Source organism: Ananas comosus, linkage group 10 (assembly GCF_001540865.1).
Source record: "Ananas comosus cultivar F153 linkage group 10, ASM154086v1, whole genome shotgun sequence".
NCBI classification, from domain to species: Eukaryota; Viridiplantae; Streptophyta; class Magnoliopsida; order Poales; family Bromeliaceae; genus Ananas; species Ananas comosus.
In genome coordinates this window covers 1,484,866-1,500,050 of record NC_033630.1, presented here as the reverse complement: position 1 = coordinate 1,500,050, position 15,185 = coordinate 1,484,866, and the positions used below count along the sequence as shown (strand labels likewise).

At 38.6% G+C, this 15,185-nt stretch overlaps 3 protein-coding genes across 3 annotated transcripts; 1 reads left to right on the top strand and 2 right to left on the bottom strand.

Moving 5' to 3' along the window:
- Positions 946–6,896, bottom strand: LOC109716441 (uncharacterized RNA methyltransferase CT0009). Its single transcript, XM_020241890.1, has 12 exons — positions 6,330–6,896; positions 6,003–6,245; positions 5,755–5,919; positions 5,309–5,418; positions 4,545–4,653; positions 3,989–4,144; positions 3,087–3,202; positions 2,794–2,960; positions 2,102–2,232; positions 1,743–1,888; positions 1,304–1,423; positions 946–1,188 (listed from the first exon to the last, which is right to left on the bottom strand). The coding sequence occupies exons 1-10, from the start codon at positions 6,723–6,725 to the stop codon at positions 1,781–1,783; spliced, it is 1,701 nt and encodes a 566-aa protein (XP_020097479.1). The 5' UTR covers positions 6,726–6,896; the 3' UTR covers positions 946–1,188; positions 1,304–1,423; positions 1,743–1,780.
- Positions 7,032–7,750, top strand: LOC109716442 (40S ribosomal protein S30). Its single transcript, XM_020241891.1, has 2 exons — positions 7,032–7,183; positions 7,306–7,750. Exons 1-2 carry the CDS (start codon positions 7,180–7,182, stop codon positions 7,491–7,493), a joined length of 192 nt encoding a protein of 63 aa, XP_020097480.1. The 5' UTR covers positions 7,032–7,179; the 3' UTR covers positions 7,494–7,750.
- LOC109715934 lies at positions 10,395–14,935 on the bottom strand. Its single transcript, XM_020241158.1, has 4 exons — positions 14,478–14,935; positions 13,359–13,571; positions 12,239–12,655; positions 10,395–11,517 (listed from the first exon to the last, which is right to left on the bottom strand). The coding sequence occupies exons 1-4, from the start codon at positions 14,847–14,849 to the stop codon at positions 10,594–10,596; spliced, it is 1,926 nt and encodes a 641-aa protein (XP_020096747.1). The 5' UTR covers positions 14,850–14,935; the 3' UTR covers positions 10,395–10,593.

Genomic DNA, 15,185 nt, shown 5'->3' with positions numbered 1-15,185 from the left:
GCATGTTCATCTCTTTGGCACATGTTTCACACTTAATGCGGCCATTGAAAAATAGCTGAATTATTACTGGCAAAAGTGATGGCGATGGAAAAGGATTGGAGAGAGGGGAGTGGGTAGATGACTTTGTTGAAGTAAAAGGCCAACAAAGTCTATGACAACTTGGGGGTTAGTTACGTAACTTTAGAAATGGTAAACTATGTAATAATAAAAGCATTATACATTCCATTGGATGATGAGAAATATTTAAAGATCTGGAGGGGAATATGAATGTCGCTTTCAACTCGCCAAAGTGTTGACGAACAAAAAGATTACAACATTTAGCTGCAAAGAAAAAAAAAATATTTGATGCAAACACAATTATTAGAAAACCCATCCAATTTTAATTTCTGCTTTTAGGTTTTAAGCTAAAGACCCATTTGGTATTGAAGACCAAACAGAGCTTCTATTATTAAGAATTCCTTAAGTTGCATCCAAGATGTAAACGATCCGATCCGTTAGCAATAATAAATCGTTGGGCTCAAATCATCGACCCAAAATGCTAAAGTTCAGTTATTATTATTAGCGTGCGATATCTCATATATTCGAACCAGAATCATTTTTTCATTCAATGTGAAAGTATTGGGGCGTTACACAAGAAGCTAAACCCACATCCAAATTTGAGAAGTCACAAACTGATCTAACAGGTCCCCCTCAAAGACAGGTAAGATTTGGCCTCTAGTAAATTAAATGGCTAATATACTGTAGCTAACCAAAGATAGGGAGATAAAAAATGGTGAATAATGCAGGCTACCTCATCTTGCTCATGCTGTTAAACTCTAATTGCACAGACCATGTCGACTAGCAAATAGAAAACACTAATGATAATATGACATAATATTAAAAAAAAAATCCATCAGCCAAGCAATTGGTGTCCACAGAAGTGCTTGTAATCACCACAGACCAACATTAAAGATTTTGAAAACTAATTAATAAACTTGCGGTAATCTGACATAAAAAGTAGTTTATAGTTGAAGGGTCGGTTGTCAGCCATTTAATAAAAGAGAAGATAAGAGACCATTCAACTGTTTTATATAAAGTGAATGTGTCCTGCAAGCATTTAATAGAAAGGGAAAAGAATATAAGATTAGAATCTGCTCAATTGACACCTGCGATAGAGGAACTCTAGAAGTATCTCCTGCTCCAGTTCATCTGGTTCGAGAAACAGAAAAACAGTGCAAAATAAGCTGTTATTAAGACTAAAGTATGTAAACAATGTGTACACATACAACAAAAGAAGTCGTCGCATGTTGGACAGTAAAATAACCTATTAGGCAAAATAGGCGTGGAGACCACCCCAAGAGAGAACTTTGAATACAACCACATATCTCCTCTTATAACCGTGGTCGATTTGGTGAAGTTCTCCATTACGTTTAAAAGCTTGTGCCTGCAACATTAGAGGATCCGTAAATGCCTGCCACGGTGTAGGAATTTGATTTATAGTTAACAATATAATCTTTCTTTCTGAATTTTTGTTCTTCCAAACTTACAGACCACCTTAAACTGTTAGTTATACAAATCGAAGTCTGGTATCTAAACTCTAAAGCCACAGTGGTCAAATGGTTGTTTGTTAAAAACTTTTCAGGCAAAATTCGGTTATATCTTTGAATCAATCAGCTTTTATAGATGTCGACCCACAGAAGCCCCAATTTCAAAAAGGAATATTTAATTATAGCAAACAAGTCGATATAGAAAACTTTCCGTACCTTCGTTTAGTAAATAGTGAGAGCCAAAAATCCAAAAATCAGCAGAGCTCCAATAAGCAGACACACTCAATATGAGGTGTGTGAGGAAACATGTCTACAGGTATTACTCTTTTTAACAGGTAGCGTCCTTTTATACCTCGTTCATCCTGCATGTGTTAATTTACACAATTTAAGAAACATTAAAGAGATTACCTAATCTAAAACTAAAGAACTGTAAAAGAAATATTTACATATATACCCTCTGAAATCACCTATTCCCTGAAAATCTGAATTTTTCATATTGCCCTTTGAAACTTGTTAATTTACCTTGTATTATAAAAATATAAATGAAGGTGTATATGTGAATAATGACTACATACCACACCATGGCAAAGATAATCAATATCACGTGCGCAGGTAGCTGGATTACAGGACACGTAGACAATGCGAGGAGCTTGAGTTTTCAATAGATATTTGATTAGCTTCATGTGCATTCCTGGCCGATTAGGATCTGTAGAATTTTGTGAGTTGAACATTAAACATCTTATAAAGTGGCATTTGCAACAGTACACTACAATTATCTTACACTTGCATGAATATCATTATATTAAAAAAGGGCTGATAATAGGGGTCCACATTATGAAGGACATGCAATTCATCAGCATACGGTTCATACTTTATACCATAAAAATAAAAAGTTTCATCGTCAACTCTGCTGACTCAGCAGATTGTGTTGGCATTCATGTTTATACCATAAATATACAATTCCCATTTTTCCTCCAGTTCTCTCTGATTTCATTTGAATATAACAAAGATTCCAACACCTAAGGATGAAATCTCAACTTAAAAAGATGGTGACTGGACATGGTTTGAATTGGATGATATTTGGGCTAACAGTAAAACTTTTTAAATTAAGCTTGACCAGTTTAAGATCAGTTAATATGATAAGGCCTACAGCCTGGACCTACAACACAATAAAAAAAGTATAATGTTTAAAAAAGGGCTTTGCGTAATGATAATAAAGGAGGGCAGCCAATTTCAAAAAAATTGGAACGAAAAATTTTCAACAAACCTGAAATGACGATGTCAGGTTTTGGAAAATCATTCCCAAAAGTGTCATTAATTTTATTAAGATCTCCTTGAACAAATGTGGCATTATGTATGCCATTTAGCTCAGCATTTCTTTGAGCATCTGAGATAGCTTCAGCCACCACTTCGTAACCGTAAACATGCCTTACCCTGAAAATAAAGTCCAACTAAAACTTCATTGCTCACAAAAGAATAAATATAACTGTAGCAGCTCGACTTCAAGAAAGGAAATATTCATAATATTCATGCAAAAACAAAATTGCAAGAAAGTACTACTTTCGCGCAAGGGTCAAACCAATGGTCCCAGTTCCACAAAACAGATCGAGAACAATCTCTGAGCCATCTCCTTTAAGCCCAGCACAATCCTCAATAAGCTTATAAAGGACCTCTGCCTGAAGAAACTTGTATTAATTAAAACATTTGAGAAAAACTTTCAACCCAAAACTTCAAGCTTCGCTCAGTAAAATAAACAAGTCATTCTCCCAGACAGTTCATGCACTCTAAACAAAGCAAGCTATTACTAATTCTTTCCTTCACTTTTCTCTAGTACATTAACAGCAAGGTATAGAGTAAATCTTAAATAGCTGAATAATAAACTAGCAACATTTTCCTTCTGAGAACCGATTCTTAAGAAGCTAACAAGTCACAGATGATTAGGACTTTTTCATAAATTTGAAATGAGGCCAAAATTGGCTTAAGAAATGTAAATAAGGCATTGCAAGAACTTTGTACATAAAATTTCTGTCCTGTATGATCAAGAAGTTTCAAAGAGTTTTCCAGTTTCAGCTGCTAGTATAGAAGAAGCAAATCACATGATATATCAGACAACTAGAGTATTCGAAAATGTTATTCTATTGCATGTGAATAGTAATTTGATCATGTTATCCTTGGTTCTTACAGCTAATCTACTGCTAGCTTAAAGCTAATTTTTATTTTTATTGGATAGTTATCCAGGCAAAACAAGGTGAAAGCAGGAGCTATAGTTGATCTCACAAATCCCAGCTAACTACAAAATCAGGGCTTCAAATTTTTTGATCAACTCAGGATGCCAAATAGCTTGTCATCCGTAGTTATAAGGCTATATCACAATTACCACAAAAAAAAAGCAATGTATTAGAGAAATGTCTAGATAGCCAATCAGGACATGCGATTGGGTCAAATAAAATGTAGTGTTGAACCTGTTTAGAATTAGTCTGGAAGAAAGAGTTGGCTGATATCTGGAATGTAAGTCCTCTTAGCATCTCCGTGATAGTTGACTTTCCATATAGAGTGTACTCTTCCTCCCCTACAGACGTGTTGCCCACGGATGTATTCACATTATTCAAGATGCTAACCTGTTCTCATGGTAAAATGAGAATAAGAAACTTAATAATAGCAGGTGGCTCAAAACTCCTTGAAAGAAGTTTCGAATAAGCTATGAACTGTTTAGCCTATTTAATGAATAGGTCTTAACATGCATTCTTCAAAAAATATTGAAACTGGTTTGACCGCAAAAGGATTTATAAAAAATGCAAAGAATGCTAAAGCATCATAATTTGGCAATTAGAGACAGGGCTGAATAAGAAGCTCTCAAATGCAACATTAAACTTCTATTTGTGCATATCAATAATTGATTCTAAGAAACTACGCAGAGATGATCTTCTACTACACCCAGAAATGTTGTAATTTATTAACAAACTACTATCATGCTAAAATCAGAAAATAATATGGCATAAAGATGCTTCCTCTACAAACCACTTCAGGTATTGCTGAGATCTTGCTGACGAGAGGCTCCAATAGCTCAGGTTTATAGGATGCTGTCACAAAGTTAACCATCAATTCAGGAAGTCCAGTATTGAGATGTCTGCCCATAAAAGAACAATTTAAAGTTGTCAGAACTCAGAATCTCATTGCCACTTAGCACAAGGTTAAGATTGTCAAAGGTGTAGACGTGCTGAACAAGCAATGAAGAGAAGGCCAAATACAGTTATCGGAGCAGTAACATAAAGAGCATAGAACAAACGTAAGTAATCCCCAACACAAAACAAAGATATGCCGATTGCACCACATATAATTTCCTTAAAAGAACCATGTAGCAGACCCAATAGAATGAAAGTTTACAAGGCTATCATATTCTTAAGTGCTGGAATCACAATGCAGGGATCTTTCACGGATTTAAGGCCAAGACATTAGTAGAATAATATGAACTTGGAAGTAATTGGGCATGGGCATGTTAATAGATCTACTTAACCAAAATGGATAAACCAGGCAAATAATCTGATACAATATGAGTAAATATTGATTTAGACCACAGAGTTGGAATGCTACAGTAATCAAGATAAGATATAGCCATCAGCTGATCCAATGCCCAAGTCACCTCTACAAAATGCACACCATCAAACTAATGGATTATGTACTGAAATACATACAAAAAAGATACTGCAGTTTAAATGGACAACTATTTCTAGCGAGTGAGATTTCCTCATTGGTTAAATAGCAACATTAGATGAGAAGTGTACCTTCCCATTCTTAGCATAAGATGTTTGAGAAACCCCCGATGAGTGTGGACATTATAAGGCGAAAAGCCGAGAGATGGATCCATCCAACTATCTTGAATAACTGCAAGAACCTATAAATTAGCAAATAACAAACTAAGTATTTATTCAGTCCCTAACATCAAATAGTAAATATAAGAGGAAAAAAAATGGTAATATGTCGATAGCTGTTTTACTTAAAGATGTAGCATTCCACTTGGTTTTATGCTTACTTCAAGGGAAGCAACAACAAATTGAATCAAATGCGAGAAAACAAAGAGACTACAAGAGTGCCTATTTTGCTGTTTTGCTTTGATTGATATCCTATGTTTAATCCTAGACAAGTAACAAAATAACAAATTTATAAAAGGTGATGCTGATCATCATGCAAAATTTCAGTCATTAAAACTGACGAAAATTCAATGCATTACCTTGTTAGCGGCTTCGCTCTGCAACAAGCATTTCTCAACATGGAGGACCTTATCGAAGAATCCTGGTGCATGCAGTCCCAATGCAAAACCACTGTCAGTTTTATCCTTCCCAACCATCGACTCATCTCGCGGCACCCATCTCTGAGCTCCAAATGAGAATTCCATCTGCAAAACACAATAAAAACGTCACCTTTACCACACCCAACACCACAAAACCCCAAACAAGCGACACCAACCCCAGACCTAACCTTGTTCCTGTAGTGAAACTGAACATCGCACGGCACAATGGGCTTCAATACACCGGCAAAATCGGGATCCCTATCATCAAACCTCCCGACGTGCACTATCAGGTCGCGAACCTGCTGCTCCTTCGCTCTAATCTGCGCTTCGTAGAGAAGATTCTGAGTCTTGCATCCACCGCAATGCGAAGCGTACTCGCACGGCGCCTCGACAAAGTCTCTATGCGGCGTGAGCGTTTTAAGCTTAGTCACCTATAGGATTTAAGCGGCAACCAATAAGACTTTATTAGAGAGAGAGAGAGAGAGAGAGAGAGAGAGAGAGAGAGAGAGAGAGACCTCGGCATAGGTGGGCTTCTTGCGGGAGACGCGGCCGAGGAAGCGCTCGCCGGGGAGGGCGCGGTCGCACATGAGGACGAAGCCGGTGTCGGCGGCCCTGCACACGCCCTTGCCCTTGAAGGCGAGGGACTCGCACACAAGCTCTAGGGTTTGGCCGCGCTTGGGGAAGAAGGGTCGGGGAGGGGAAGTAGCCATAGTCGTAGCAGCAGCAGTAGAAGAAGAAGAGGAATTGGGCGGGGGAGGGGTTTCGAAGGGGTCGCTATCGCGGGAGGGAGAAGGAGAGGGGCAAGCAGAGGAGGCAGAGCACCTGAGCGCGAGCAGAAATGGAGACCGCGCGTTGAGGCTGCGCGCGCCGAACCCGGGAGCAGCGGCGGCGGCGGCGGCGGCGGCGGCCATGTGAGCAGGAATTCGCCGGTAGAGCTCGACGGAGTGACCTTTTATTAGAGGATAGAAAAAAAGTACGGAGTAGTAATTTCGGAATAGGGTAAGGGTATTTGTGCAAAAGTGGAGAGTTCAAAGTTCAAACGAACATTGTGTCAAAACCATAAAAGCGGGTTTATACTATCTCATATTGGGCCTGATCCAATTACGGCCCAATTATTTTACTACTCTTTTCGGCCGATTAAGGCCCACGAAGAAACTAAGCAGGTCCATTTGCAGTTCAGGCCCCGTCTAAGGGTATTTGCGTAAAACCGCAAACCGACACGGCGACACCCTAGATCTCTAACCACTCGTATATAAGCCACGCTGAATTTAGGGTTTCATTTACCTCGAGCGTTTTAGCCGTCGCCCAAATCTCCCTTCGTCCTCGTCCCCTGTTCTCGTCCAAAACCCTCGAAACCGATCGCCCATGGGTAAGTCCCCGCCGATCAACCCCTCGATTCTCTTCGATGTAGGGTTTTTTTTTTTTGGCGAATCAAAGCTCTCTCTTTTCTCCCGTCTAATCGCGTTTTCCCCCATGTGGAATCCATCGCAGGGAAGGTGCACGGATCGCTCGCGCGCGCGGGGAAGGTGAGGGGCCAAACCCCGAAGGTGGCGAAGCAGGACAAGAAGAAGAAGCCGAAGGGGAGGGCGTACAAGCGCATGCAGTACAACCGCCGCTTCGTCACCGCCGTGGTCGGCTTCGGCAAGAAGAAGGGCCCCAACTCCTCCGAGAAGAAGTAAAAAAAATAAAAAAAATGGCGGCGATTTGATCTTTAACGTACTTTTTCGTGTGGAAAATGGTGCCTTTTTTATGGTGTAGTAGTAGGGATCGTGTTTTCGGATTTTGTTGCTGTTTGCGTTGTTTTAGATTCTATCCAAATGTCGTAATTTATATTTTGGTACCTTTTAAGAAGTGAATTTAGTATGTGGTTTTAAGGTTAGAATTAAGAATATTTGAATTTGAGTATTCTATTAAAGTTCGTCAATTTGGACGCAAATTTTGTCGTGTTTTTTGTGATTGCGAGAACCATATTTGTTCATTTGCATGGTTATTACTGTTTATAACTGATATATTGTGAAGCAGAATAGAATCTTGTTGCGAGGAGGAAACTTATTGCTAGGAAAACTCAAAATGAGCTTCTTTGCCCAGTAGTTTACTTTTTGAGCTATATATTTTTTGGAATTACATTTTGATTTGACAATAAATTATGATGTGTTTAAATTAAATAAAAGGTTTTTTTTTCTGAAAAGACTTAGTAGTAATGTTTGTGGCAAAGTAATGTTTGTGGCAAAATGGTGTTTGAAAATTATGTTGTTCAATGGAACGAAATTATTCATGCCTTGTATTATCGTAAAAAAAAGTCTCATAATAGAAGAAGACTTTGAATGAGGGAAGATCCTTTAAACCCTTCTCATTTTGGTGGAAGGGAGTATTAAGTTAGAACGAATTCTTCAAATGGGGAATATATTATAAGTTGGGGAATGAGAGTAATTTCAATTTTTAGTCGGACCGCTAGTGTGGGGAAATCACATTGCAGTTGTCATTCCCGAGGTGCACGCCATGTCGAGTCTCAAAAATTTGGAAATCTGCAATTGTCTGGCGAGTGAGTAAGATCTTAGGAAACAACAATGCTATTGGTTACGGATTGTGCCCTAATTTTTCAGCCCTTGAGGAGAGAATCTTCGAATTCAGACCAGATTAGAGACCTGACAGTGTGCTTTGGCGATGGAGCCCGGACGGAAAATTCACAGTAAAGACGGCCTACTCCGTACTGAGCGACGGGGGCACGAGGGACGGCCGAATGAGCAAGATCTGGCGACTTCAAATACCTCTAAAAGTGAAAATGTTTTGCTTGTTCGTTCTCAAGAAGAGGCACCTTACAGCAGAGGACAGCTGATGTTGCCAGCTCAGAAGCAGAGACTTCTGCTTATCTTTCAGAACTGATATCAGCTTGTGCTTCCACTGTATCCATCATCAAAGTAAGTCAATAGTGAATGCAAAATAAATTTCTGTTTCTGGATTCCTTTCTTTTTTGATATTTGATATGTTGCGGGCATTAGATTATTGAATTGAACATGCTAAGGGAGTACAAATCAGCTTATATTCCTATAACTGATTTGACTTCCCAGTTTTCATCTATTATTTCCTTTTTCCAGGTATGAACTGCTTTTCTTCTACTCTTGTAACCACTTTTTTATGAATGGGCTGGATTATTCTTCTACTCTTAGATGATCATTCTTGTTGGCTTGTTAAAACTCCATTACTGGTTTCTGTCTGTTTTATATTATCAATGAACCATCTAACTATAAATAAATATTTTCTTTAGACTGCAAATAAGTTTACCTAATTAACAGTAAATTCAATCTTCTTATTTTCATGAATGAGACATGTGCATTACATTGATATCTTTTTGTTTCGGAGATTTATGCTTTGATTCCAATTCCTTTTTTACTTGGCATGCATGGTTTGAGCGAGCGACGTTTCCACCAGCCATGGTAATGCAAATACTGGACCATGCATTACACAGATTACAGCCATTGTGTTCTAGAAACCTACCGATCTACCGGGATATAGAGAAATGTATGGGCATCATCATGAGTCAAATATTGGCGCTACTACCGACAATTATAACAGATTTTTGCTTTATCTTTGCCAAATTGGCAGGGTAAATAGGATTATAGCTGGATTAGTCATACGTAAATAGTCAAACACTAGTTTTTTGGATGAACAGTATGAAGTTTTATCAGATAAAATTTTATACAGCTTTTAGTTAGTTACCAAAACTGTATGTAGCCTTCAAATCTAAAATCTCCCAAAGCTTTTGATGTCTTGAAGTCACTATGATGTTATCTAAAAAGTTGTCGAGGACTCGACTGCATACTATAGAGACTAGAACTACACAGTGTGGTCTTAGTGTTTTATTCGTCCGACTTTTAGAACAGCTTTTCTAAAAGCGATAATTGGATATTTGACAAATATAATATTTAGAGCTTGTGTTGTAGTTAGGAGCTAACTAAACTCTATGGTCCTATTCGGCCTATGGTGCATTTCGACTTTGTAACACACTGCACTATAGTCCACAAAACCTGCAATTCTGGAGCAACCGCAAACTGCAGTAACACATGATGTGCCCATGGTGCATTTCGACTTTGTAACACACTGCAGTATAGTCCACAAAACCTGCAATTATGGAGCTAACGCAAACTGCGGTAACACACGATGGCGGGCCGCACCGCACTGTAGAGAGTGGCCCTCCAAATGGGCCACATCAAACTAATGAATACGAGGTAATAACCCATGAATTGCACTAACGATCACTGAAATTTGAAATTTGGGGGGCAATTAGAGCACCTCTGACATTGCTCCTCTGTTTTCTAGTGTGGCTTCTTTTGCTCTTGCATCTGAAATTTGAACTTGTAGATTTTGCATATCTGTACTGTCGACAGGTGCAGATTTTTTCTTCTCTTTTGAGCTTGCACAAAAATGTATGCATACGTAAGTCACTTATTCTTATTTAAGCATACAAAAATTAAAATTCTACCAAGAATATACTGCAGATTTCTAAAGGTTATACTATAAGTAGCCACTAATATTTAATTGAATAATATAAGAATGAGCGAGTAGCAAAAAGGGCATCAACATTTCCAAATTGCAACTCTTGTGAGGCCAAGGCAATTTTCATCCCTCCATTAATGAATCAAAAAATTGTACAAACAACTGTATATACATAATAACTTCAGATTTTTCAACTACAAACTCAATCAAGCTCTAAATAATAATAATCAAGCTAAAATTTTATGAAGGTTAGCATTATTTCTGTACACTGTTTAATTCTATTTGCTAACTAACCAACTGTTCATCAGCACACAAATCATTAGATGTTCGCACGGTCGATTCCTCATCATTAGATATTCGCACATCGGTCGGTTCCTCTTCTTGTAACACTGTGAAGTGAAACTCTATCTGCAACCTCTGATGCGGGGCCGAACTATTATTCACGCCCCCCTTCTTTTCAATCTCCAATTCCTCCCTCAGTGGAATTGCAGCAAAAAATCTGTTAATGAACTCCCTACAACATTCTTTCCCGCGGCATATTATTTCATCCTTATCTACATCTCCGTTCTTCTCGGGCAATTTATACATTTCTGTGTTTTCATCAAACTTGAGTATGTAGGCTTTATTGCACCCTTCATATAGTCTCTCCCCTAAAGTGTCTATGATATAATACACATTATCTTCAACCTTTAGAACAAAGAAATGGTCATTCCAACTCACGATATAGACCACTGGATCACATCTCTGTGCACTAATCTCATGCCAGATGTCATCGAAGGACATTGCTCCCGATAATGATTCAAAACTTTCCGGTTGAAAGAATCCGATAAATGACTTTTGGCGCAGAACCGAAATTGACCTGACTTTGGAATCTAGTATAGTATCGAGATCAAAATGCTTGTTTGGAAAACGGCTTATGTAGGATGTCTCTTCACATAGTTTTCTCCACTCTAATGAGCCTTCTCTAATTAGAGCGTCAAACTCTGATTTTGTTGGCTCATTCAATCTTTTAGAATGTAGAGCATCTGCAATCACTGCAACGAGGGCCGTGCAAGCGCTCTCTCCGCCTGCACTCTCATCTCGTTGGTCAATTGAGGCAAAAAAGATTTGAGTTTTGATTTTCGTTTGTGCGTCTCTGCTGATAAATTCCTTATTTTTCCAGTTACCAATAGGATCCTCATCTTCGTTTGATTCAGAAACTTCATTTCCCTACGGAGTAACACATCAAAAATTAGAATATCGCACATAAATTATCAGAAATTTCCACAATGTAAGCCTCTAAATAAAAGATGTAAAAATTACAACAACAAGAATAAAAAAAATATATGTGAGAGAAAATTTACTGACCAAGAAAAATATTAAACCAACTTTTTTCCTTACACCAGGTTTTTCTCACCCTTTCTCTTCTTCTCCATTTCTATTACCCTTTTTTTCACACCAGACTTGATCCGAATCACTCCTTTTAAATCTTTCTCACCCTTTCTCTTCTTTTCTCATCCTACTACCTCTCTCACAGGGATGTCTATGTGTCGATTTTCAGATAGATTTTAAAAAAATTGAAACAAAACCCTAAAGTAATCACCGAAAACTGAAACCGAAACCAAAACTGCCAAATTTTGAAAATCCAAAACCAATATTGAAACTGACAAAAAAATCCAAAACCCATAATTGAAACTGAATCTCCGAACTTGAATTTATTACATTATAAATTAAATAACGTCATGCCAGAATGCTTTAATACCTAAAAATGTACATTTAATAATAAATATCAACTAAAATATTTGGATTTAGAGCTGATGGTCCTTTTGAATAAATATATACATATATAAATACTCAGCTTTTAAACAGATTCGCTTTCAAAATCAGATTCACAAAAAAAATTCTCATACTTGATAAATATTACTGAATAACTGATTGATGAAGTACTCACTGTAACACTCTGAGGTATTATCTGGGAAGAGGAATCTTGGCTCTTCTTGCTTTCTTTCTCATTATAATCTTTTCCATTGTCGTTGTCTCTGCTCCTCCTCCTCCAGGAAAGAAATCGACGTTTTGAAATTGATTTTAGTTCTGGACTTGATTGGCCGCTATTACTGCTGCTGCTGCAGCTGGGAGAGCGGCTTCTGCTGCCATAAACAGCCAACTTATCTGATTCATCTGCCAACTGAAGAAGCTGATCCAAACCGATAATTTCTGAATTGGACGTAAATGAAGCGTCGGTCTGTTGTTCATCAGTTGTTGCCTCCTTTTGCTTGCTCTTTTTCTTGTTTATCATTTGCTCATCTCGAATGGATGGTGTTTCTTTAATTTCTTGAGATCTCGTCACCTCAACAAAGTTGAAATTGACCTGCGCCGCTAATATTGTTAAACAGGGTACAATAAGGACGTTCTCATGATCAGGCATGGCAAAATACGATCTGATCCAGTTGACTGACCTAGTTCGACCCGAAAAATAATCAGGGAACAAATTAAAAATTCAGATTGAAAACTGGGCCGGATCTGAATATAGAAATTCAGACAAACTAGGTTACTGATCTAGTTTAAATAGTAAAGTTAAAATATATTTAAATTGTTTTGAGTAGCTTATTTTGAAAAGATAAACAGAGTGTCTCTATGGTTATGATATTTCCATTTGAATACATGGAATAGTTTATTTAATTTAACACATATCTAGCCATTTTCTGAATTCGTTCTCGTATCTTTTTCCTCATCATTCTTTAGCTTTCACGGCAAGTATATTGATGAAATAAAAAGACTATATGTTGAGCAAAGATATTCAACGCGATCACCATAGTATGCTAAAAGTACTTAATTACGGATATGTGTCTCCGAGAAGTAAAAGAGTTACAGTGAGCACCTATCCAACTCTAGAAGAACATTCAATCCTTTTTATTTATCAGCACACTATTAACTTCCACAAAATTATGGGTCTTGTTAGTAACCTCATGTAGTATACTCAGTTATGATGCAAATAAAAATCGCGTAAAAGCTGCAGTAAAGAGAGGTGTTTTGCATGTGCAGATAGTTGAGAATAAGGGGAACTTGCTCACATAAAGTATGGCATCACTTGTCCACCCCTCTTTCCTCAAGGTGATGGGGACCTGCTTTCTTTGTGCTTGGAGCTGGGATATCTTATCCATTACTTCTTCTTCTTCTCCCTGCTTCTCAGTTTGGGAAACCCTAGCCCACTCTTCCAGGTTTACTGTTGCTCTCCCTATCTCTTCAGGTTTGCTCCCTCTGCCCTTTCCCTCTTGCTGTGATCCCTGTGTGTTCAAGATTATGCTTGTGTTAAGATAGTCCATTTACAAGTTTACAAGACATTTATATGTATATATATCCTCATAAAAGAAATTAAACTAATCTAAATCAGAGGGAACAATTAAGTTCAATCCCGCAAGAATGTAGCAGTTAGTTAGGACTCGTTCAACCTTTCACAAAAGTGTTGTTTGACTAGAATTGTTAAAAGAGATACTGAAAACCCTTCTTTTTTTTAAAAAAAAAAGAAGAAAATCTCTGAAACAACATTTCACTAAAGAATATTTACGAGATTTGCTGTACTATGCTCGTTTCAGCTTTCCGCAATACAAAATCTTAAGATTTTCAATTTTGACTCTCTTGTTTGTAGAATGCCGGGATGTTATTTTTTATGTGAAAAGAGAAACTAATCTAATGCATTAATTACCATTTTTCACCCACTAAATAGCCCTGAAATTAGGCACAAAATTGAAAATTCATAGAGTAATTGGCAACTCTTATAAAATTCAACAGTAAAGAGTAAACACCACCAACAACAGTGAAGTAAAGCGACATGTTCAAACAAAAAAAAAAAACTTCGCACACAAGCAATTATGAAGGAATAAAATTGACTTAGACAAGTCTAAATAAACCAAATCTACCCGTACATCTATCGTCATACTTAATGCTAATTAATTACAATTTAAAAGCCTAAAGTACTCTCTCGTGCGAATACGTCCCCCTAACAAAGGGTTACCCGCGCCTATAATAATAATAATAATTAATAATTAATAATTAATAATTAATTACCCTCTGATCCGGCCACTCACCGTCCGCCACGAGTCGACCCAACATTAAGCGTAGCCGTAATAATCGCGATTAAGGAGGAACGAATTAAAGCGAAAATCAATCGATCGGTTATTAGAGAGACTCACGCATAGGACGGAGAGGGAGAGGGAAACGGAAACGGGGCCGAGCTCGAACCGGTTTGCTTCGTCGTCCTCCTCCCATTCGACCGCCCCGTCGACTCCCACCGGTTCCCACCGGGAAACGCGCCGCCCGTTTCCCCGCTCCTCCTTCCTCCGCATCGCCTTCCTCGCGAGCAGCGACAGCGGCCCGGACCCCGGCGCCCCCCGTTCCCACGCCGCTTCCACGGCGATCAACCTCGCCGTCCTTTCCCCCGTCGGGGGAAACGGGAGAGGCGCGAGTCGGGCCACCGCGACGGTGACCTTACCCCTCTTCTTCTTCTTCGTCGCCGTCGCCGTCGCCGGGAGAGGAGACCACGGGGAGAGACGCATCACCACCATCGCGTTCTCGTTTACCGGGGGGGGAAGAAGGGATGGGAACGGGATAACATAAACATAAACATATATATAATAGGGGATAGTTTGGTTTTGGGGGGGGGGAGTAGTCGAGGTTTTATTCCGAAATCGGGGGTGGGGTGGGGAGATCGAATCAGGAAAGTTCCAGCTCCGCGCGCTGGGACAGGCTGTAACAATAACTACTAATCAATATACCAGTCGTCGCCTTCTTCGGTTTCATCATACGCCACGCTCCCAACGCGAAGCGGAAATTATTTCCTGCACCCAGTGTATCCGTACGTCTCATAAATTACACGATGAAGAATTTCTTAAAACTCTCAA

Coding starts and splice junctions, on each gene's coding strand:
- LOC109715934 (XM_020241158.1), bottom strand. CDS start 14,849: ATGGTGGTGATGCGTCTCTCCCCGTGGTCTCCTCTCCCGGCGACGGCG. Junction 13,572..14,477: donor TCTCCCTCTCCGTCCTATGC/GTGAGTCTCTCT, acceptor TTGAACACACAG/GGATCACAGCAAGAGGGAAA. Junction 12,656..13,358: donor CAAGTGATGCCATACTTTAT/GTGAGCAAGTTC, acceptor TTAGCGGCGCAG/GTCAATTTCAACTTTGTTGA.
- LOC109716441 (XM_020241890.1), bottom strand. CDS start 6,725: ATGGCCGCCGCCGCCGCCGCCGCCGCCGCTGCTCCCGGGTTCGGCGCG. Junction 5,920..6,002: donor AGTTTCACTACAGGAACAAG/GTTAGGTCTGGG, acceptor TGTGTTTTGCAG/ATGGAATTCTCATTTGGAGC. Junction 2,233..2,793: donor ACCTGACATCGTCATTTCAG/GTTTGTTGAAAA, acceptor AAAATTCTACAG/ATCCTAATCGGCCAGGAATG.